General features: G+C 33.5%; 1 protein-coding gene across 1 annotated transcript; it reads left to right on the forward strand.

Annotated features, from left to right (window-relative positions):
* Positions 1-4,414: 4,414 nt before the first annotated feature.
* On the forward strand, positions 4,415-13,231 carry LOC133173476 (chemotaxis regulatory protein ChePep-like). Its single transcript, XM_061308462.1, has 9 exons — positions 4,415-4,936; positions 5,057-5,124; positions 6,101-6,244; positions 8,089-8,172; positions 9,179-9,346; positions 11,250-11,451; positions 12,201-12,329; positions 12,553-12,648; positions 12,848-13,231. Exons 1-9 carry the CDS (start codon positions 4,415-4,417, stop codon positions 13,157-13,159), a joined length of 1,725 nt encoding a protein of 574 aa, XP_061164446.1. The 3' UTR covers positions 13,160-13,231.
* Positions 13,232-24,130: the final 10,899 nt, after the last annotated feature.

Consider the following 24,130-nt stretch of genomic DNA (forward strand, 5'->3'; position numbering starts at 1 on the left):
AGTGCGGGAGTGATTCACTACCGCACAGAGTTCGGCTCAAATTATCAGTAAGTGGGTATTTTATTAACATATCTTACCTGAACTCATAAAATGTAGTTATGCAAGACATGAACTGATCCAAAAATATACAGAACAATCCGTATATCGGTTATTTTTCGTGTATGTCAACATCACAACTTGAATTTATCCGCCATGTTTACTGACCTTGATCGATTTTATTTTGGGACAACCAATGAGAATACGGGATCTAGGGGAGCGGATAGTTGAGGATTTCCCTTATTTTAAGCATAAATATCACTGTTTATGAAAAAATATCCCATGGAATGCTATTATTTATCGATGTTTAGTGATATCATACAACACAAACATTTATCAACACCGACATTTACTTTATCAAGTGATTCTAAATTTCAAGCGCAAGTCTCAGTGCATCACGCGAGAACTGTCATGGCTGCTGAGGAGAACGACTGGTAAACACGCAGATTTATTTTACTTGGTTTTCGCGTATAAAGGGCTATGATGTTGATAGTGAATAAAAATTCCGTCTCATTGGAAGTAAGTTGAATGCAAAAACAATTTATTTTGCCTGCAGTCGCCCGTATCTAAAAAATATATTTGCACCATTACGGAGATGCAGTGGAATTGTAGCCCTCTCCTGAAAATATCAGATTAAAAAAAATCGGAGAGGGCTACATTATTGCAGCTAAGCAAGAGCAGGAAACGGCATGCCCTAGGGGTTTCACACCTGTCCTAGAGTACCTGTGGTAAATTTCTCTGCATGTGCAAGGCGTTGTCTAGCCATACAACACACCAGTCCCTTCAACGTTTCATTATTTCATTATTTCTTCATTTTCAAATGTAACTACAACCATGAAAGTTACGCGAGTCAATATATACTTTTTTTTTTTACCCTGAGTGTATATTAAAAGGAAAAAGATCAATCATACTTTTAAAACAAATTAATAGAGTTTAAATGAAATAAAATAGATCAAATCAAATTATGTTTTATTACTTTTTTTTTTAAATGCCGACGGGCTTGGTATTTATGTTTCTGTTTAATATATATGTACATGTACATGTGCATGTATTATGCAAGTAGAATGTAAAATAATAATAATAAAAAAAAACGTACAGAATGTTACGGCACGTGCAACGTTTTTCCTTCGGTCAGTTTATTGATTTATCGAGTCCATCGATTAAAACAAAATATTCATGATAGAATTTCAATGAAATGAATTGCTTCTGGATTATTTTTTTTCCAGTTTCAATATGTCGTTTCTGTGAACAGATAATATACTGTAGCCGATTTATCAGTTTATTGTCCAGTTGTGGACTTTGACTAATTCTACGATCAAGTTTCTGAAAAACACCGAAATAGTGACAGCCACAGACACTATTTAAGGTCTTTCGTTTAAATAGGACGATTAAAGACAAAAATATCTACCGAAACAAGATCATCGTCGCAAGCCACGGGTTTTGTGTCCATTCTATTTCCACAAACCCGTGGCTGCCTCCTACCAAATTCTCTCGTTCTCGCGACTGAATCATTGAATATTTATTAAGTGACGCCAGGTTTACCCTGACCAATGAAATCACTCTGTAGCAATTTTTGGTACGCTTAAATGGCGGCGCCCATAATGAAATCATTTTGCTATGCGTGGCAGATTTATTGAAAAAAAAATACGATAGATCCTGAAGAACAGATGTGAGTAACGTATATTCTAAAATACTTACAAGGTTTTACATTAAAATACAGGGTTTCGAATGTAGACGTTGTGTGAGAACGCTGAATAGCGTTACTCGTTAAGAAAGGAAATTCGAACTGAAGTTGATGTACAGTTCGTGGTTATGGTTACATCCAAATACAAGATAGACTGATCATTTTCATTGGTTCTGACTTGAAGCGTCAGATGTTATTCCATTGGTTGAATGTATGTTATTAATATTCATGAGAACGAGAGAAATTTGAAGGAGGCAGCCACGGGTTTGTGGAAATAGAATGGACACAAAACTCGTGGCTTGCGACGATGAAACAAGATATAATAACATATTTTGGTGACATGTGGTAGGTACATGTATATGATATTTTAGGCCCGATATCCAAGAGGGGTCCAGTGTTAACAAATGGAAGTGACTTACCTTCTCTATTTCATAATACCGCGGGTATGATTTTTTAATAAAACGTTAATTCTACGTTATTTTTATGGATTTTTCATATGGAATACATTGTAATATGTACTAGAAGATTAATTTATGGAAAAAGACGAATAAAAATATTCTTGGACCCCGGGGTGTATATATTGGGGGGGGGGTGTCCTGTCCACAAGCACCTGTGCAGCATTCAAGCTTAAAAGACCATTCAAACAATACGAATCAGGAACAGTGCAAATCTTTTGAAATCAGAGGTAGAATCAAGTGCCATGGATCTGTCATGTTGTAAATTTTGAACTTACCGGTTGTCAGTATTTACTGCCACCCGGTAAATTCAAAATTTGTAGCATGAGAGATCCTTTTCATGCTAGCACTTACCCCGAAACGAGACCTTATACGGTCTCATTCAAAGGACCAATCTCCACGTTTTACTACTTATCCAAACTGGGCATAAAACATTCTCGATGATTTTTTTAATCATTATGTTGAACCTAACAAATTATTCCGACTCGCTGTATGATCTGAAAAAACATAACTGAAGTTATCCATTCAGAAACTCACAGACTGGGATTGCTTTTAACCAGTGTGTGTTATGGCCTTGATGCAAGGTCATTTGGTCGAGTCAAGGTCACTGACAGAGAAACTGTAATTTCGCTACCGTATTTGTACTAGTGAAACATTGCTGGTATCATGCAGAGTGTGACATGGCCTTGACTCAAGTTCAAGGTCACTAAGGATAAGATTTTTGACTGTATGTATGGACTAAAAGAACATGACGTGTCACTGTGAACTTTTCAAGTCGGTAACACACAGATTGGGTTTTATGACAAGAGTGTGTCATGGTTTGACGTAAGACATTTGGAATGTTCAAGGTCACGTACATTCCTTTACAGTTTTTCCTAGCGAAATATTGTAAGTTGCTTCCCCTTACAAGATTGCTTACATGTATAACTTTAGAATGTGGCATGACTTTGACTCAAGGTCACTTCTTCCTTCCGCAGCTCCAACGGAAGACCTATTCGTTGCTTTGCAACGAGCTCGCTCTAGTTTTTATAGAAATTGTAAACGACTTCCGTTCGTTGACCATTGAAATGACGAGTTGCGGGTGTTAAACATGAAAATTCCCAGGACTGGAACTACAATGGGACACAAATTAGCGATGTATCAATTAATTAATAATCTCTGAAGATATGGAAACCTTAACTTCCAGTCGGTAAGTAGCTTTCATCTTTATTTTTTGAGGATTAATCATTTCCCATCGAGGCCGGTGTCGAAAGTCGTCTGTCGAAATTCCCAACCTTGTTCTCTTTTAGTTTCAGAGTGTGAATTTTTATAAAAGGTTGTAATACTTTGTGAATGTGCCATAGAAAAATATTTTATTAAAAAAAGAAGTCAAAGAACCCTTGGGGTACGGAACACGGGGGGGGGGTCCCGTCCCCAAGCACCTGTGACATTGTTAATATGATTCGTTTTTATCATATGAGTAAATTATACACATAAATCATTTCTTTATTGCAAATGCTGTTCCAGCAACCAATACATGTATTTTTTTTCTCAATCTTCATCATTCACATATTGAAAAATGAATTAATTTGTCACTCACCGCTCCAACGTTTATCGTATCCATCTTTTGCAATGCACAATGAATTATTTTATAGACTAATTTATATACCCAGGGATATGAGATTTCCCGAAAGAACTATTTAAAGGTTGCAAAACTTTGGATTTTCCTTTCATTTATTTATATTATTTTCTAGGTACGTAGTTTCTCTTTTTTTTTCTTTCCAGAAATTGACCAAGCTCTAAAAATAGCTCAGAATTTTTACCTGAGCAAAGAAAGATAACTCTAATTAAAACAGGAAGGAAAAAAGAAAGCTTCGTCAAAACGAAAGTAGATACTTCCAGATGAGAAATTGATCCTTCAAGGCAAGTTGTCAATGCGTATATTTCATATAATTTGATTACTGAATGACCGTTCTTATTGCTAGAATAAAAAAAAGAAGACAAAGAAAAACCAAACAAAATTTGACGACAACACACTTTTAAGTCGATATAGTGTTCTGTGATTTTCTGGAAATGCCATTTTTTTCAGAATTTGTACCCCTCGATCTCTTAAAGAGACAATATTGATAACTTCTGCACATTAAAATAACGATTTTCCATATGCATGCTTAAATTATGATTGCTGAATTAATTGTCTAGTAATACATGCAAGTATTTTACATTTGTTATATATAAATGTATTTATTTGCTGTCCAGAAAAATGCCAAGGTCAAAAAAAGGCAGTCGACCAGTAACTGCAAAATCTGCTGACCAGAATCAAAAGTCAAAAGCAAAGAATAATTTTACTGAATCAAAAAATCCACTAGTGGAAGGACAAAAAGACCCCCCTCCGTCAGAATTTCCTGTAACTCCAAAATCAGAAGAGTCCGAACAGGTGGAGGAAAAAGAATCAGTTGAAGTGGTTAATTCAGAGGAACAGAGGGAGAAGTCAGATGTTGAAGGAAAATCGGATGAACATGGAACAGAGGGGCAGAGAAAAACAAAGAGAAAAGGGAAAAGTAAGCCACAAAGCAATCAAGCTCTTGAAGTTGAAAAGCAAGTAGAAGAAATAAATAAACTTGATAAACCTCAGGATAGGATTTGGGATCAAATTGAACGTCATTCCAAAGGATGCCCAGAACCCATTGTCAGCTTCTTTGACAAATTAGCCCATGGAAAACACTGGACATTTTTAAAAGATCTCAAAATGGAAGATATTAAACATGTTTTAGAATTATGCAAGGTACATGTACAAGATATAATATTAAAGCTATATGATATCATTTATTTAAATGATACATGTATTTATCATTCTGATAAATATTGAAAGTCTTTATTATTTTATTCAATTTAATTATTGCAGAATTCACATTGCTCAAACTTGCAAAGAAATAAGGAGGACAATCAAGAAAGTAAACAAGACCAAACAGGGTAATTTATGATTTTGAATTTTACATAAATGTGTATTTCAGTTTTATGAACATCTGTATTTCTCACTGCCTGCTTGAGGATTAGATGCATGGTTCCCATTTTTTATGAGAGGAACATAATAACAAAATTGATTTGACCTCAATTTGCAATGCTGTGTAAAAATTATATTTGACTTCACAATGATGACTACAAAAAGAGTTTTCATGTAAGCAATAAAACGCCTTCTTTGGTTGTTAGTATGGGAATTAATGCTGCACGGTTGCAGAAAAAAATACATAACCCATGTAATCAGGTTTGTAATTTTTTCAATAGTAGCTGCATCATTTGATTAATTCCCATACTAACTAACAGAGAAAGACATTTTATTGTTTACATTTATGTCTGTACAAATTATCATATGAAGTTGGATTAAATAGCTTAAATATAGTTTTATTGATATGTATGTCATTGTATGTTTCACTGATGGAAGAGCTGCATCTTAACAAGTCTATGCAGTTGGCTTGCTTATTGGCGTTTACCAATTGATAAATGACCATGGTTTTCAAAAGAAATAAAGGAAATAATATTCACTGGATGTCAATATTTATCAACAATTTTATTAGGCAGCAAGAGAAGATGACTAATTATCAAGAGTAATGTTTAAATTTAATTTGAAATATAACTCCACCTGCAATGTAACTGTGTTTGTGTGATCTAATAAAACTAAGAACAGTTGTTGAATAAAATCCTATCAATTAATCCTCATCAATTCTAAGTTGAAAATTTAGTATTGATGCCACTATATAAAGCTAGGAAAAGCAAACAAAACAAGAAGACAAATGTCCAAGTGAGCTTTTTCTGCTAAATGTGTTGTTTCAAACCAGTTGTCTAAAGATTTAAGCCTCATCAATAGAGTATTGTGGTTTCATTGCTAGAACAACCTTATGAATATTAATACAACTTACACTTTCTCCTGAATATGTTTTGTTTTATACAGAGATAAAAAAGGAAGATCAAGAAAAAGTGTTGATAAAACTAAGGCTGAAAATCAAGAGGAATTAAAGAAAAAGGAATATGAAACAGCCGAATTAAAGACAGAAATAGCTGGATTAAAGAAAGAAATGGTTGGATTAAGGAAAAGGTATTAAAAAAAACTTAGATGATAATGCATTTATTTAAAAAAAATATGTACACAGTTGAACTTTGGTATCTGGATATGTCAAAGTCAAGTGTGTTGGAGTCCCAACCACTTTTTATGCCCCGCGATGTTTTATTCCTGTCTGACCATCTGTCATTCTGTATATCCATCATAAACTTTAACCTTCCTAATAACTTTTGAACTACAGAACTTAGAGACCTATTTTGACAAAGTTTTATGTACAAGAAAACTTTAATATTTTTCATCAAAATTTCAACTTGCCCATTTTTCTAAAGAAAAAAAAATTAAAAAATGAATTAAAATTTAAATGGTTTTGGATTGGTGTTCTATATATACATGAATATATAATGTATACATTGTCTGGAAACTCCACATGGTGTTCAGTCACATGGTGGTGTTCAGTCACATGGAAAATAATTTAATTATATTCTTCTGAATGAAATCATTATTTATCTTGCTATTATGGATGGTCTTTGTTGTTGTTCAATGTAATGTTGAAATGTTGTACAGTACATCTCGGTGATTGCTGTGAATGATAAATAGATAGCAATGGCCGAGATGTTGCAGGTAGTTCTTTTTATGTATCATAATATTATGGGATGGGCATTTCGTAATGAATTTGTTATTATAATATTTTATTCATATGAAATTAATTTAATCATTGCTATGATAAATCACATGCATTGCCTTGGTAGTTATAAGTATTTCCTGTTCATGCAGTGCAGTTTCATACATTTCAAAGGGGTGAGGGGTCCACCTCACTCTGTTTATGGTTCAAATGCATGCCTATATTGATGTAAAATGAATTTATCAGTATGCTAACTGTTAACAAATCATTGAGAGGGCACCAAGAACAATTATGGATATTCCTTATATTATTACAAGGTACATGTCGGTACACATACAATGTAATTCATACATTTCAGACAGGAACGCATATGTGGCATATTTCTGATAGGTATAAGGGAAACTGCCCAACCACATATGCAGTAGGTTTGTCCAGTTTCACAGTTATTTTGTAATTTGTTGAAACCCCTTCAAATCATTGCCTTTTCATTAGAAATGGCCACACTCGGGGCATTGGTGTTTATCAAACAGATCTTTTTCTTTATGTATTTCAACCTCAATATCTTATCTTTAAGTTTTTTTCTTGGTCCCATAGAGTTCAATATAAAGAGGTTTGACAGTACTTAGTTTAGGCTATTCAAATTTTAGTATAAGTGTAGACACTGGACAATTTGGCTCAGATAAGAATTAGCACTTTAAGTAATATAATAAGTCTATGTATACATGTATAATAAAATCAATTTTTTTTGTGTTCATGAATTATCTTACTAATGATTGTGGCATTGGTACGAATTATTTTAGGAATGACTCTAATTCTTGGCCAAATTATTCGAGTATAACCTGGTTTGGGTCAGTTTACGCTTTATAATCCACGAAGCGGATTATAAAACAGCGTAAACTGACCCAAACCAGGTTTTACTCGAATAATTTGGCCAAGAATTAGAGTCATTCCTTATAATTTAATTTTAAAATCATTAAATAACTATGGGTGTAAAATTTCGTTGCTTTTTATTAGTTCAAATTCAATAATCTAGCAGTTTATTTTTATTTTATCTTATCCTTCTGTGGATCCTTTACAATGTTGTATTATACTCAGGTGACCATTAAGGCCCTTAGGCCTCTTGTCATTTTTAAAATATCACCTGCAAAAAATATTGCGTTCATTCAAGGGATAAATTACAGTATATCATTGTTGAAAATGTTGTAAATACTTTATTAGAAGTTCACTAATCCTGATATTTTTACTGTACAAATTATAGCTTAGAGACAAAAGAAAAGGAGGTTGAACAATTACAAACTGAAAAAACTGCATCACAACAGAATGTTGAAAAGATTTATAAACAGTAAGTTTATACTTTATATTCTCAAAGATCACTGAACCATCTGTCATATACATGTATACAGTGCTATGGAATTTTAGTTGAGTGTCTTTGTTAAGCATAAGCTTATTCAATGAAAACATTGTGTATATGAAACTCATGATCGGACAGATCTTTAGCTCACCTCAATGAAGTTGGGGGAGCTTATGTAATACCCTCGGCGTCGGCGTCCCAGGTTAAAGTTTGTGGAGCAGTTTTCTTTTGAAGTACTTCTATGCCCTATATCAATCAGAGGTGCATGGAGGATGCCTCTAGTGTGTTTTATTGTACCAGTCAAGGTTTCAGATGCTGCAATTTCAGCTAAAGAATGACCAGGTTAATGTTTTTGGAGCAGGTTACTGTTTTTGGAGCAGGTCAAAGTTTTGGAGCAGATCTCATTTCCAAGTAAATGTAAGTCCTGTGTTGACCAAAAATTGCATGGATGATACATCTAAGGATGCACACTACTGGACTTGCTTCGGATGCTGGATCTGACCTACATTTTCCGGATGAGTGACCAGCTTAAAGGTTTAGGAGCAGATCTCATTTCCAAGTAAATGTAAGTCCTATGTTGACCAAACTTACATGGATGATATATCTAAGGATGCACACTACTGGACTTGCTTGGGATGCTGAATCTGACCTACATTTTCCGGATTAGTGACCAGGTTAATGTTTTTGGAGCATGTCCATTGCCAAGAAACTGTAAGGCCTATCTGAACCAAACTTGCATCAAGGGATGGACTCTCTCAAACTTGCTTCAGATGCTGGGTTTGACTTACATTTTCTGGATGAGTGACTAGTTTAATGTTTTTAGATAAATCCATTCTCAAGTATCTGAAAGCCCTATCAGACCAAAATTGCATAAATGTTGCATCTAGGGATACACACTACTAGATTATAAGTTTAGTGTGGGACTTCACCATACGTAAAGACAACATTGTTGAGGTGAGCTCTGTAATCTCTGATTACCTTTGTTTTTCTTTTAAAGGTTGAGTCGCAGAGATGAAGAGTTTCATCATATTCAGAATGAATATCTTAAAGTAGAACAGAATGTGAGATCTCTAAATATACGGATCAGAGAGGAACAAGATAAATACCTTAAGCTAGAGGAAGCCAACAAAGAGATAGCTAAGGAGAGGGATGAGTTCAAGGACAGGTAAGGTCAAAGTTTAGGGAAAAAAAAGTCTAAAAGTAATCAAGACAAAAAAAAAATAAATAAATAAATACAAGGTTGTAAGTGGAGTTGGGAGAGGTTATTTATATAGCTGTTTTAGTAAAAATTCAGACATAGGAATACCTACCTGGTATTTAACTTTTCAAAGTGGAAGCTGAATTTTTAGGTCACCTCGACAAAGTTGAGATGATCTTTATCTTATGTTAGCCCCCTCCCCCCCCCCCCAACTTGCATGCATAATGCATCTAGGAATACACACTATCAGACTTGCTTTGGATGCTGGATCTGACCTACATTTTCTGGATGAATGATCAAATTAAAGTTTTTGGAGGAGGCCCATTCTTAAGTAACAATAAGCGTATGGTGAATAAACTTGCATGATTACAGGGTTGTCCCTAAGACCCAGAGGCTGGGGAATTTCCTCTCCAATAATGATTTTATCCCCTGGTTACTATGGTATTTCCCCTCAATCTCAGACAGTCGCCTGCTTGGCGCAGTGGTAGAGCATCTGTTCTAGAGTCGCAGAGTAAGGAGTTGATCCTTACGTAGTGGGTTCGAATCCCACTGTGGGATGTGGAGGCCGGTCCTTCGGATGAGACCATATAAACCGAGGTTCCGTGTCGCAGTAGGTGCTGGCATGAAAAAGATCCCTCACTGCTCAATGGCCGTAAGTACCCAGCATAGGTCAAAATTTGCATCTCTCCTCTGGCAAATGACTGATGTGAGTGAAAAATTCTTGAGAGGGATGTTAAACAACAAACAAACAATCTTAGACAAATATAAAACAATACTAATGATTAGCATTTTGATGTTTTAAATATTAGGCTGTGGCTTAGTTTATCATTCATTAAAAAAATACAGTGAGCAATTATATTTTGACTGTCAATGTGAACACCTCTAGATCCAAAAGATACTTTAAGTGACTTGGTACCTTTTCTGAAAAACCAAGCGGGAGTATTTGTCCATTTTGGACAGTTATAGTTTTTGGTCAGTCTGTCTGTCTGATTGTCCACAAAACTTTAACCTTGCCCATAGCTTTTGATTTGTTGCATGAAGCTAGGACTTTCATATTTCACATGTGCTTTCCTTGAGACAATGCCTTTCTTTGGGTATCAACATATTTGACCTCTTGACTTTGACCTTTGAGTTTGGCCCACTTTTGCAATTTTTACTGAACCTTGGCCATAAATTTTGAACAGTTGGTCCTAGGGTTTTCATATTTCACAGGTATATTCCTTGTCACAAGACCTTTCCTTAAGTACCAATATTTTTGACCTCATGGCCTTGACCCTGGTGTTTGACCTTCTTTTGAAAAACTTGACCATAACTTTTGAATGGTTAGTGCTAGGGCTTTCATATTTATAGGTGTATTACTTGTGACAAGACCTTTCTGACCTCATGACTTGACCTTAGAGGATGACCTCCTTTTGAAAAACATAAACTTTCACCATAATTTCTGAATGATTTTTGCAAAAGCTTTCATATTTCACATGTGTATTCCTTGTGACAAGAACTTTCTTTGGCTACCAACATTTTTTGCCTTGACCTTGAACTTTGACTAGCATTTGAGAAACTTTAACCTTGGGCATGAGCTTTCATATGTTGGGGGGGGGGGGGGGGGGGGCATCAGTGTTTCACAAACATATTTTGACTGAAATATTTTCTAGTTTTTCTTTGTATTTTTTTTCATCAAAGTTTGAATGTAAACTCCAGGAATAAGCCATTTGACAGAATTGTATACGATGCAGAGTATTCAGGAAATAGATTAATCCTGATCAAGATTTTCATATTGAATGGCTTATGATTCATTTGCATTGAAAGCATTTCTTCTATTTCTTAGTAGGTAATGGCTTATTTACTAAGCATTTATCCACTGCTTCTTTAGATTCAGTAAATTAGCTGGAGCCAAGCTGACGGCAGGAAATGCCCGTATTCAGGACCTGAGCGACATCAATCGTCCCCAAAAACTTGGAGAGAAATACTCCGAACTCTACGACAATGAGTGGACTGATGCACTGGAGGAAATTCAGGAGAATGAAGATTTGAATGAAAAAGAAGCTGTGCTGAAATTACTGGAACTATTTAAAGTGAGCAATCAAGATTTTCTTTCATCTGAATAAAAAGCAGAATGATAAATAATAAATAGGTTATACTATTGAAAATATAGTCAAATGATAATATCATTGGGTAAAATTTTTGAATTAATGAAAGAATTAAAAAATGTGCAGGAAAAAGCAACATTTTAATTTTAATTAGTAATTAAGTGTTGTCAGTGAGTACCTGGTTAACAGGTTAGTTGCTGAATGATGCAGCTATTGATTAGTAAAACTGCTACTCAGTTACTTGGATATAATGGTCTACAAGAAGTAGGTAAGAAATTTTATTTTGTTTATACGAATACTAACACATACCCCCCCCCCCCCCCCCCCCCCCTTTGATGACGATTACATTTATTTAATGTTAAGACTTGATTTAGCATTTCATACCAATTTGTTGTTTTTTTTTTATTACTCTTCGTTTAAGTTTTCCCAGGTTATCTAATTGATAGCATTGATTGCCAAGGGGTATACAAGTTGAGAAATATTACATTTTACAGCTACTGTTGATTATATATATACAACCAGCAATAAAAAAAGTAAACAATTGAGAAACTTTCCATTTGACAATGCTGATATTAATATTTCATTTTGTTTGAAGATTATGAAATTTCTTGTACTCTCTTCATGCATTTTAACATAAACAAAATCTACAAAGATACATTAACCTATATCCAATGCATCCCTGGGTTATTCCCCTTTTCTGTTTCATCTGACATTGTTCTATTTCCTGTTTTCAGTCCTGTGTTTCTTTTTGCCAAATGAAAGCAGAGGAGCAGGAGATGAGGTTCATGTCTGCTGTCAGACAGGCTGTAGATCTGAATGGGGGAGGAGGGATGTGTAATGGCTCAGTGGAGGGGTCAGAACAGGTAAGGAGGCAAAGAAAGTTAATTCATTTATTGTACCGGGTATCAAGACTTACATACCTACCTCATTCTTAGACTAATGAAAATTGAATACAACTTGGTGCATTTTTCTCCTGTTGATCTTTTGAATGTCTTTGATAATTTTTAATAACATGATTAGGAAAAAATAGTAATTTGTATAATTTTAAAGATTTATTTGCTCTCCTTATTAATAATTTTTTTTTAGGAGAGTGAGGTACATATTCTATCACCTAGTGATTCCAAAATGCTCAAAGATTTTCTTAAAGCTAAAGGAGGAACCACACTCACATATCTTCAGCGGGTATGTAAAATCAGATATCATGACTGATTCACCTAAATGTTTTGATGCATTTCAGATATCATAACTGATTCACCTAAATGTTTTGATGCATTTCAAAGAAGCTTATAACCTTATAATATTTTGAAAAACTGTTAAACAAATTGAAAAGCAAAATGATGGTAGCCAGGAACCTATGTATGATTCTGTGATTACCCTTTAGGTGTTCCAGACAGAGTATCCTGCCTATGCAGAATCAGGGCCTAAAGTGCAGGAATTCCTAAGCCAGAGTATCGAGGTGTGCTGGTTCTCCGCTATACAAGATCCACCATTAGCATTTGACTGGAATTTTCCAGAGGGCTCAGAAATGGTTGATAAATATGTCAAGGTGTTCACTAAGTCAGGAACTAAAATTGACTTTGTTGTTTGGCCTGTGTTGAAGTTACATGTTGATGGTGATGTCCTCTGTAAGGGTGTTATACAGCCCATTCCAGAAGGAAAGACTAAAAAAAAGAAAAAAGATTCAGAATCTTAAGTGCAGGGATAATGTAGTTAGTCTGTTTTGTATTTTGAGGTTATAAATGATAGTTTTTGATACAATATTTCAAGGATAATAAGTTTTAAATAGTTTAATATTTTTGTTCATATTTTAAAATATATATTATGTTTCTTTTGCAGACAATTTTTTTTTGTTAAATATAGTCAAGACTAGGGTTGTCATTGATGAAACTTTTTTTCAGTATATTGATTCATAAAAGTATGGATAAATGGATACACTGATCAACTATAACTTTTTTTAATACAATTTTTTTTTAAAACAAAGAGATTTATCACACTGATAGGTAATCTCTATTAAGGTACATTGTTCTTTATTGAAAATGACCAAAGCAAATAGAATTGTACAGGAAGCAATGTTTAATTGATCAAGTTCAACAAACTAAAAGATGTACAAGAGGAAAGAAAAAAAATTTAAAAGAGGACTTTTAAAAGAGAAATATGGTATCAATGAACTTTCACCTAAACATTAAAAAACAAGAGACCCTGAGCCAAATATAAGTAAATGTGAAACCAGACAGACAAAAATAAAAGTGAAAATTTTCAGAAATTTCATAATAATAAAACAGTAAGAAATGTATCAATATTCTAAAAAAAAATTATTGATATTGTTTTGAAGCAATTTGAATCAATGGTACATGTACATTGATATTAAGTCTATCAATGACAACTATAGTTGAGACTTTAAATTCTTTCACTCAAAATTGTGTGAGGTACGTTCCAAACAGTGAAGTGTATATGCCTCAGAGACATAAATGAGGTCTTTTGAATACGCAAACTATTTAAAGTGTCTTTGTTCAGCATCACATGTGTACTCAGAATTTATATCAGAAATATTAGGTCTTTTACGATTGAAATGATGAGTGTAATGGTTTGTTTGAATTTTTTAATGTAAGAGTCATATTTCCCATTGATGATGTATATTTCTGTTTTTCATTAGTTCCTCTGAATGAAAGGTTCAAGTTAGAAAATTTCTGAGCATCTGTCTTCTGACATCTGTATGTCTGTGCATTCTGTTAGCTTTTCACATTTTTAGCTCTACTGGTCAGAGACCAGAAGAGCTTATGCGATAGGAAGGTGTCTGGCATCTGTCCGTCTGTCTGTCTAGCTGTCAATCTGTCTGTAAATAATTTTTCAAAACGCTACTTCTCCTACAGTTTTGGTCTGATTTTAATATAACTTGGCACACAAGTAGACTACACTAAGATACATAATCAGGTGCATAGGTTTTTTATTTTGATGAATGGTGTTGCCATGGTTACTAAAAATAGAAATTTCTGTGAAATTCGTTTAAAACGCTACCCCTCCTACAGTTTTCATTTGATTTCAATATAACTGGGCACACAAATAGATTACACTAATGCCCTGTTCACACGGAAAGCTTAATTCGAACTAAACGAAAGTTACTACGAATTAAATTTGATCCACATTCACACGGAGAATTTAATGCGAATTAGTTTGATTCAAATTAGTTTACTGCGCATTGAATTACTTCGCATTAGCTCCGTGTGAACGCTAAGCAAAGCTAATTCGAATTAAATTTTGACGCATGTGTAAGGGCAGAATTAAGTCACAGGCCACATGTCGGTGGTCAAATAAAGGTACTTGTGCTATTTTTTAGTGGAAAACAAAGGAAAATGATGTTAATCACATGAAATTTGTACAGACACTATGACATTATGTCAAATGTATATCTGCTGTGCACAATATGACATGATTTGTAAATGACGTCATAATAGCCTCACTGTTTGTTGAAATGATGACCGCCGGGGATAGGGACAGGCCACAATGGGGGATCGAAAATTTTACATAGGAAGATATAGGAAAATATCTTCTTCTCAAGAACTGAAAATCGTGTTTAGTCATTTTGATATGATATCATCCTCAGGTAGTGTAAATTCAATTTTGTTCAAATAATGATTCCTGGGGGTAGGGTGGGGACCAATGGGGGGTAGAAAGTTTTACATAAGAACACATAGAAAAAATATTTTTTCTCAAGAACAGAAAAGCTATGTTTAGTCATATTGATTTATCCTCAGGTAGTGTAGATTCAAGTTTGTTCAATGATGACCCCTGGGATAGGGAGGAGCGACAATGGGGATCAAATTTTTACAAAGGAATATATGGGAAAAATTTTTGAAAATCTTCTCAAGTACAACAAAGCCATTTGCTATACATGTATTGACATGGAAGCATCATCAGGTAGTTTAAAATTCAAGCCCCAGCCCCCCCCCCCCCCACTAATATTTTCAATGCTGAACTGATTTGTGCTTTTGTCTAGCCAATGTGCTCAGGTGAGCGATGTGGCCCATGGGCCTCTTGTTTATTTTGATGAACATTGTTGCCATGTTTACTAAAAATAGAAATTTCTGTGAAATTCCTTTAAAACCTTACTTCTCCTACAGTTTTAATTTGATTTCAATATAACTTGGCACACAAGTAGACTACACTAAGATACATTATTTAGTGCATCGGTTTTTTGATTTTGGTGAAAGGTGTTGCCATGGTTACTAAAAATAGAATTTTTTTGTGAAATTCGTTTAATATGCTACTTCTCCTACAGTTTTTGTCTGATTTCAATATAACTTGGCACACAAGTAGACTACACTAAGATACATAACTTAGTGCATGGGTTGTTGCCATGGTTACTAAAAATAGAAATTTCTGTGAAATTCCTTTAAAACGCTACTCCTCCTATAGTTTTGGTCTGATTTCAAAAGTTCTTGGCACACAAGTAGACTACACTGAGGTACATAATTCTGATTATTGGCTTTTGATTTTGGTGAAGTGTTGCCATGGTTATTAGAAATACAAATTTCTGTGAAATACATTCAAAATGCTGCTCCTTCTATACTTTTTGCTTTAATTTCAGTGTAACTTGGCATGCAAATAGACTACATAATTGTCTTTATCAGTTGTTTTGATTTTGATGAATGATGTTGCCATGGTTACTAAAATCAAAATTTCTGTTAAAATCTTTTAAAAGGTTACTCTTCCTACAGTTTTAGTCTGATAGCAATAAATCTTGCCACAAAAAGAGACTAAACCAAGTGATCATTACTCTATTGCTGTAACAAAGTTTCAAGTCCAAGTGCTACTTTTCTTTTCCTTTGTTATAAGTACAAACTAGTAGAGCTACAGTCTCATCAGAGACTTCTGGTTTGATTTCTTCTCCAGAACCAGTTGAACCAATCTAAAACAAAGTTGCTATACTCAGCATTTTTGGGTAAAAGGAATTTCAGTTTGTTCAAATAAAGAGCCTAATTATCCTTTTGAATGGGGAAATAATCAAGAAGCAAAATACCAGTAGATTGTTGTCCTAAGAAATCTGAAAACCACTGTGATAGAAAAGATAAAATCCCTGTAAAAACTTCCTGATGTAGTGTAAATTCAAATTTGTTCAAATCATGGCCTGCTAAGTAAGGTACACTGTAGGAAAAGGGTATCAAATTCTTAGAAATACATCAGAAAAAAATCTCATGAACAGCAGGGCCATCGAGCATCATGAGGCAGAGCATTTTCAAATTTGTTCATATCATGGCCCCTGGGGGTAGGGTAAAGCAACAATAGGGAGACTGGATTTTACTTAGGAATACATAGGAAATAAAAAAAACTTTTCTGGTGAAGCATTGCTACACTTAATCAAATTAAAATTCAAAGATTCTTCTTTTGTGTGGATTTTTTTTCCCTAAAATTTTTGACTTCGGGTTAGGATGGGCTAAAATCAGGGATCAAATTTCACATAATGCATGTATACAGATCAAGGTAAAAAAATCTTTAAAATATTTTCTTCCACAGAACATCAAGGCTATATTAGTAAGTGATGAATTGAAGTATATCTCATTTGTGAATTCATTTAAATCATTACATCATAAAATGGGGTCATAATTTTTCATGAGGATAGAAAGAGGGGAAATTTAAAAAAAAAATCTTCTGCAGAACAACAGGGCTGATTTGTCTCTGGTGAGCATTGTGGCAGGTGGTCTTTTTGTCTCTTTTCTTAAATTTCTTCTGTATGTTTTCCTTTTTTTCTTGTGGTTTTTATGTCAGCAAGTACATGTATTAAAAGAGTATGTTATGTGCTGCCAAAATGTCCTTGCTTGATTTTGTTGATGTTTTTTTAATTGAGAGATATTTTTCAAATTGTTTTATTAGAAATAGTCCCCTTCTTGACCAATGAGTAAAAGTTTCTGCAGCTACTATTTGTTTGTCTGTATAGGAATGTTTGGAAGGTTATTTTATCTTCAACTTTAGAATAATTAACTTCAACCTTTTCAAGAGAATGTATGTGTAGTGAAAATTTGCTGTAAAGTTTTGGTAGCTTATTTAAAAGAGAGAGAATTAAGGAATTAATCTAAATTGTGGTAGAAATTCACAAACAAATATACCCCTGAACAGCATTTAAAAAAATAAATAATTGTACACATATACAACTATTTCTTATTGATAAGAATACCGGTAAGCATAATTTTTTTTTACTTATTTTTATTTTTTTTTCAGAAAGTGTCCAAGTGATTTAATTGATTTAAATATATATTTTTATAATAAATTGATAAATATTGAAAGATTTTTATATAATTTTAAAACATTGTTTATATGTACATGTACATGTATATACATTTGATGAAAAAAAACATTCCAATATTTTTGTGGTTTTTGTCATTCTATGATAGTTTGTGGACAAAAGTGTGCATTTATAGATATTTATAGATAACTTAGTTGATAATTTCATTGAAATTAGGACCTTTTTATACATCCCAAATGAAGTTTAGGAATACATTTGAATTACTGTGTCCATCTGTTTTGGTGTCTATCTGTCCACCCAGCTTCTACGCCAGACTGTAACTTGGTAATGAGGAAGCTTGGAGCATGTTGCTTTTTACCAGACAGGATGTCCCTGAGTCAAGGTCATTGGAACAATTAAGGTCAAAGCTCAAATGAGTTTTTCTGATCACCCGTTGTCCATCGTCCATCTGTCTGTAAACGTTTCACATTTCAACTTCTTTTCAAGAACCACTGGGTCAATTTTAACCAAAATTGGTACAAAGCATCCTTGGAAAAAGGGGAACTTAAATTGTTAAAAAAAAGGGCCAAGTCCTCTTCCAAGGGGAGATACCGTAATCAAGAAAAAGACAAAAATAGGGTGGGGTCATTAAAAAAATCTTCTCAAGAACCACTGGTCCTGAAACTTGTGTAGAATCTTCCTGAGGTAGTGTAGATTTTAAATTGTTCAAATCATGCCCCTGGGGGGTAGTGTTGGGCCACAATAGGAAATCAAAGTTTTACATTGAAATATATGAGAAAAACTTTTAAAAATCTTCTTCTTAAGAACCACTGGGCCAGAAAAGCAGAAACTTGTGTGGAATCTTCCTGAGGTAATGTAAATCCTAAATTGTTCAAATCACCCCCCTCCCCCGGGGTAGGATGGGTCCACAATAGGGAATAATTTACATTGAAATATATGGGAAAAATCTTTTTAAAATCTTGTTCTCAAGAACCACTGGACCAGAAAAGCTGAAACATACGGAATTTTCCTGAGGTAGTGTACATTCCAAATTGTTCAAGTCATGGCCCCCAGGGGTAGGGAGGGGCCACAATAGGGAATCAATAGGGACAAGGGGGGAAATCTGATGAAAAAAAGCAGGGTCAAAGAGACTCAGGTGAGCATTATGGCCCATGGGCCTCATGTTTTTTTTTTTTTTTAAAAAAAAAAAACAGAATAATTTTTGCCGATAAAATTTTTACTCAGAAAAGTTGTGTGTATCATAATTTCATAAATTTCAATTATGAAAACTTTGCTCTAAATATTTAATTCACAAAGGAGATGGGCGAACATAGCGTGCAGAAAGCCTATAGCTTCAGAAATACAAAAATCATGTTCAGTTTCTGAATTTAACATCTAGAGTAAAGTTCTCATTATTGAAATTTATGAAATTGTGATAGACAAAACTTTTCTGAGGAAATTTTCTCGGCAAAATTTATTCTTTTATTAAAAAAATTAATGTGGTATCCGTGGGGTTCGAACCCCAGCAATAAAAATCCTGAGTATCATTTTCTTTCGAGACTAGCACGCTAACCACTAGACTACACAAGTCCTGACGAACAGTGGCATTTAAATCATGTTTGTGATATGACCCTTGACTTAATGGACTTCAAGTATTTCTCGAAAAGATGCGAATGTTATGTCGTAAAAGTGTATTTTTAAGGTATAGTGGGTCATTGCTCCATATTTTTATGGTAACCAAAAAATGTACATTTTTATGCAAACTTTGAGGATTAACTTTCAAAAAGGTGGAGCGAAGACCCACTCATATCGAAAAATAGTGTTATAGTATGAGAAAATGACTCTTTTTGCCCGCTTTAGTGTGTGTCTAATATTTCACAGGCAAATAATTTCAAACTTTGAGGGATTTTTGCAAATTGTAGAGATTTTACATAAAGTATATTTTAATGTTAGACGAAATATCACGGAAAATTTTGATATAATTGAAATTTAATTTTTCATCTTCATGTTTGTCACACTATAGGCTTATCGCTCGTCATGTTCACCCATCTCCTTGAATATGATTTATATATATCTGACATTCGACAAAATTTAAAACAAGTACTAAAGTTTACAGTAATTTTGCCCAGGGCACAATTCCATTTCAACATACTGGTTTCATCATTCAAAAAGAAGGCTTCTACCACTGGAAAACAAAAAATATATAAGTACTAAATATATAGTATTGAAATAATTGCATACATTGTATTTCTTGTCATCTAAAATATATTAAATTCAAATATAAAGATTTTGTTTTTCAGCAATCACACTTATAGCAAAATCTGTGTCTGTCATGAGATGAACAAAATGGTTAAGGCATTTAAAATCACTTGAGAAATTTACCTTCATAGTCCTAGGGACCATCAAATGGTTGTTCAGGCTGTCCCCCGGGGTTACCAGGGTCTTTAAAAAGGGGGGGGGGTCGACTCGAATCCCCAGCCCTTCGGTTTCATGTGTCAGGACTAGTGGAACTGAAGGGTGATTTACATCCAAACAGTCCACGTTTTGGTTATGGCAACTATGATCAACAGTAAATTTTATTTTACTTCACAGATCTTAGAATGAGGCACGATTTATACACAATGATTGTTTTAGTTTTTGTGAACCCCGAATGTGGCACAATACCCGCCCTGGAGGTTGTAGATTTGCATAAACTTGTATCTTTACATGCAAAAGTTTGCAAATTAAACTGCAAGTCTTCGTGTGCCTTAATTACTTGAATTCTTGACAATATATATTTTTTACTCTTTTTATAAAGATTTTATACAGAGGTAGAGTTAGGGTGGGGTGGACATGGTTAATGGTATAAAGGCAGTTAAACATAAAAAGTCTGAAATTAATAGTTGTTATAGGTCTCATATTAGTCATATATTTACATATTCCCCTTTCAAAATAATATAGTTTGTCTACTAACAAATTTTCAAACATTTGGCAAAGCTGGTACGTGTGTAAAGAAGGATAACTCCACAAGAAATAATTTATTTTTGAAATGACCCGATATTTTGGAATTTTTTATTATCTGAATGACATGATGGTCTAAGGGACCTGTTACATTTTGATTATATTTTACTGAAATAAACCAAATTAATGTAAATGTTTGTGAACTGATAACCTTTTTCTTGGTAAAATAACACACAGAGCCGCATTGATTTGATACACCAATTTCCTAACAGTGCCAACACTTTAGAATGCCTCAATAAATGGCATTTTCAAAAGCTTAAATTAATTATTATTCAATTATGCAAATGAATTAATATATATGAAAATGGCCTGATATGATATAATAACGGTTTAATGCTTTGAAAATATGAAATGAATACATTTTTTTGGTCTGAAAATAAATGAGATACACATGCGTGGATGCCTGGAATTTGCAGAGTTATTTAAAATATATACTGAAGTAAATCAAAAATGATTTTGGACCCCCCCCCCCCCCCACCTGAAAAACGTGGACCCCACCATCACCATCAATAAATAGGATTTTTCGCGTTTGGGAAAGGGATTTTACTTTTTTTTCTATTGGGCTTTTATAAAATAATAAAATAATTTTTTGATATAACGTTACAGTAAGTAATTTATTTATTTATAGTGACATGTGTACATGTATGGGTGAAGAGGCGCTGCAATAAGCTCAAACCGTTTACATAAATTTAGGAAACTGGAAAGTAAAAATAAAAATTTCAGTTTCATTGGTCAGATCTACACGGATCCATTCGTTCTAATTTAATGTAATCAACAATTAATTAAATAAAACATCGCATAGAATAATTATTTTGGGTGTTATTTGAGTCTAATAGTGTCAAAGGGACACTGACCCATTGTTTGTATATCCTCTCTAACCCCCCCCCCCCCTTTTAGATATGGCTGTTCAGTTCTTTATTCCGTGGGACGTACATCCCATAAGCATCACAGTACAATATTATATATTTATCAGTTACATACATAGTACAATAACATGATATACACTTACAAACTTGTAATACATACATTCTATTATTTAGCTAATTGTTTTAAACATTCTAATAGTAATTTATTGGCATGATATATATATTTCCCTAACTGATTTACATCTTTAGTATTTGTACTAAAAAATAGTTGTATTAGACTAAAGACACTTGGTCTTCGGGAGTAGTAATGTTTGATGAATTTGTCTCTTAGATCATGGAAAACTGGACAAATGAATAAAAAATGAAATTCATCTTCAATATCATTTAAAAATTACATAAATCACATTTCCTATTACTCCTTATTAAATTATCATACCTTCCCGTTTCTATCTTTAAGTTATGTGCTGAAAGTCTAAAACATGAAATTACTTTTCTGTATTTTACATGAATAGGTTTCTTTAAATAAGCTTGCAAACAAAAATAGTCAACTAAATGCTTATATAACATGCATTTTGGTGATCTACATATATTAGATATATAGCTTTTTGTTTAAAAACATCACACATTCTATTGTATGTTATGTCTAATATAATACTATCTTTTTGATTACTATGGTACAAGTCAGCCAAACCTAGAGTGTACATTTCATTTTTTATACTCATAATCCAGGGGTCTTTATTCTCCACCATATCTTGATAACATGCACTCAATATACAATTATTACTTTTTCTTAATTTTAACCAATATTGTAATATCCTGCGCTTTCTATAAATATCTAGTGGTATTCTACCTAACTCCTAATAAACAGCACTATTGCAAGTATTTATTCTTATACCAAGTATTCTTTTACAAAAATTAATATGCACTCTTTCAACATCTTGACCTTTATGAAACCCCCATATTTCAGCTCCATAGCATAACACACTTTTAACATAAGTATCAAACACATTAATCTGAGACTCAACATTGAAATTTTAATGGCTATGTCACACTATGTGTAGTCCAAGTAAACCGTGTTATGCATCATAAATTGATAAACAAACACTAAAATGTTTCTTTTTTTTTTTTTTTTTATTTATTACATATAATAAAAAACAGAAATACCAGGTTTGTGCATTTGATCAAAGGCTAAACAATTTTAAAAAATAAAACATTAGATATAGTTTATGTTTCAAGCATGGTTAGTGTTATAAGTAATAGTTATTGTATATTTATTATGGTGTATCCTGATATATTTGGACGAAGGGCGGTGACGAGTGCGAAGCACGAGTCTCCGCCCCTTCGTCCAAATAAATCAGGATACACCATAATAAATATTCAATAACTTTCTTGTATCATGGCCAATCAAAACGTCAATAATTGTTATGTCCCAAATTTTCAAGCATGATTTTTAATTACACCAATAAAAAATATAGTTTTTGTCAGGTGACCGCATGGATATTCTCTTCTTCCCGCCAGAATTTTTTAATTCGCACATTTTATGTGTGTGTTCATGAGAAAGGACGTCGGATTGCAACTCTCCAACTTAATATAAAAACGGATTGTTAATGAAATTCATAAGAAAACCTTTGGATGTCAAGGATGAAAAATTCGAAGTTGAAGAAGGGAAATGCAGGTGTTAATCGAAAATCAAGAAAAAAAGATACCCATTGATCATTTGACATATTCGAGAGCTGTGGCATGAACAAAAGCGCTGTGTTAATAACTCTTCATGAGAATGGATGCAACTTACAGCTGAACTTTATTCTAGTTGAGCAAAGAATACAGCAAAGATGGTTTATCCTGCTAAAGGGCTCTATTACAATAGGTTTGATATTTTAAGATATTTATTTGTGGAATTCATGTCAAAAACTTGATTTCTCGATGCGGTGGATCGAATATTCAGTAAAAACATTTTTTCGTATTTTGGGATACATGTGCACTGTAATTCATGTGAAAGACCTTTATTTCATTGGCAAAAATTTGTCTTTGTATAGAACAAAGGCCATTTAATTCTGTAGTTCTTCAATATACATGTGTTGAAATCGCCTTGGTGTTCAATAATTTATTTACACGGCACAGTTTTTGCTGGCTCCGCCCATCGGTGTATCTGACTATCTCCAGTTGTACACTTTACTTCAAAGGAAAGATACAAATGAAAATTTAAAAACTGAAATCGGGCCTGCAAGCGAAAATTTTTTATTCGTTATACTTTTAAACCAACTTAATTTATCAATTTTGGTGATAAAATATATTCTAGTGAAAAAATTATACAATTTCTTTCAATTTACGTTGCTAAGTATTATAATTATGATACTAAGTAAGTATGCATCTGCAATATAGGCCGACCTAGTAGTAATCATGGTAAAGGCCGGCTCTGTTATAGTCCTTCTGCAGCTATGTGGGAATAGAATTTTCAAAATGTTGGCTAAATGGGAATAAACTTAACGAATTCCTATGTTCTCAAAAGGTCTACGTGTGCTCAACCATATGCCATATTGCTCTAAAATCTTCGTTATGTTTTGTACGTACAAATCACAAC

Source organism: Saccostrea echinata, unplaced genomic scaffold (assembly GCF_033153115.1).
Source record: "Saccostrea echinata isolate AGI-Se365-2 ecotype Australia unplaced genomic scaffold, CSIRO_AGI_Sech_v1 ptg000056l, whole genome shotgun sequence".
Lineage (NCBI taxonomy): Eukaryota > Metazoa > Mollusca > Bivalvia > Ostreida > Ostreidae > Saccostrea > Saccostrea echinata.